The following is a 1,029-nucleotide window of genomic DNA, read 5'->3' as shown; positions in this document are numbered from 1 at the left end:
GGCCAGAAATCCCAAACCTCAAACGTGGTTTAGAGACTTCTGCCGTGCAGACTTCTCAGGAATGCGCATCTTCCTTGAACAAGTCCCACTGAGACCAGCTCCGGTGGAAGAACTATTTTGGACCATTGTCCAGAAAGTCCACGAGGCTGACGCGACGTTCATCCCAAGAAAACCGGCACGCACTCGGATGAACCGCAGGCCGCCAAAAAGGATTCGGCGACTTCTGGAAAAAAGATCCCAACTCCTTTTCAAAAAGCTCACTACAGAGGATAGGAAGATGAGCTGGCATTNGAGACGCGTTTCATAGTCCACGGATTTGAGGCCTGCAACTATTCTCGTGGTGGCCCGCTGGACACGCTTGATAATGGGTGACGTCTTTCGTACGTCCTGAGTAGACAACTTGGTTGGAACTCCAGGAGATTGGCTTCGCTGCTTGTCCCCAGGATCGTCGCTGACCCACGCGCCTGCCTTCGCTGCTTCCAGGATCGTCGCTGACCCACGCGCCTGCTGTCTCCACGTGTTTGTGAATTTCTATCTGGAGGAATGCTTTGAACTTCGGTCGGACCCGCTTTGGACGACCCGGTTAGCTGATCTCCACTCCACCTGGCCTATGATCTACAACTCCGGGATCACCAAGCGGACCAAGAAAACCTACAATCCCATATCGGTTTCGTTCCAGCTTGTTTCCTCGAACAGGTTGAAATGAATACCGTTGCTCAATAAACTGCACCCCCCAGCCGAATCATCTCAAATGTGACGTCCGTCACGAAGCTGTCCAAAAAGCGAAGTATGTCAGGCCAATAATGGCACGGCACTGCCATAATCAGTTTGATAGCACACCCGTAACTGTTTCATTCCTCCTCCCAACTGAGCCCCCTTGCCTACTCTTTCCAATGACTGCAGATACGACAAACTCCCCAACCGACCCCAACTGCCTTCATGACACTCTTTCCAACCTGTTGGAATACTCTTTTGAATTCAGTCACCTCTGTGTCCCCATCCAACCTAATCCTGCACCTGACGCCCCAA

At 51.8% G+C, this 1,029-nt stretch overlaps 1 protein-coding gene across 1 annotated transcript in view; it reads left to right on the top strand.

Moving 5' to 3' along the window:
• Positions 1 to 803: 803 nt before the first annotated feature.
• T265_06488 (hypothetical protein) overlaps positions 804 to 1,029 on the top strand; it is a gene marked incomplete at both ends in the record, with an annotated part of 5,134 nt that continues 4,908 nt past the window's right edge. The window contains one exon of the mRNA XM_009171762.1: positions 804 to 992. Coding sequence (XP_009170026.1) covers positions 804 to 992 — 189 coding nt within the window. The remainder of the gene's footprint in view (positions 993 to 1,029) is intronic.

The sequence above is a fragment of the Opisthorchis viverrini genome (assembly GCF_000715545.1).
Source record: "Opisthorchis viverrini unplaced genomic scaffold opera_v5_133, whole genome shotgun sequence".
Taxonomy (NCBI): domain Eukaryota; kingdom Metazoa; phylum Platyhelminthes; class Trematoda; order Opisthorchiida; family Opisthorchiidae; genus Opisthorchis; species Opisthorchis viverrini.
This window is presented reverse-complemented; position numbering and strand designations above follow the sequence as displayed.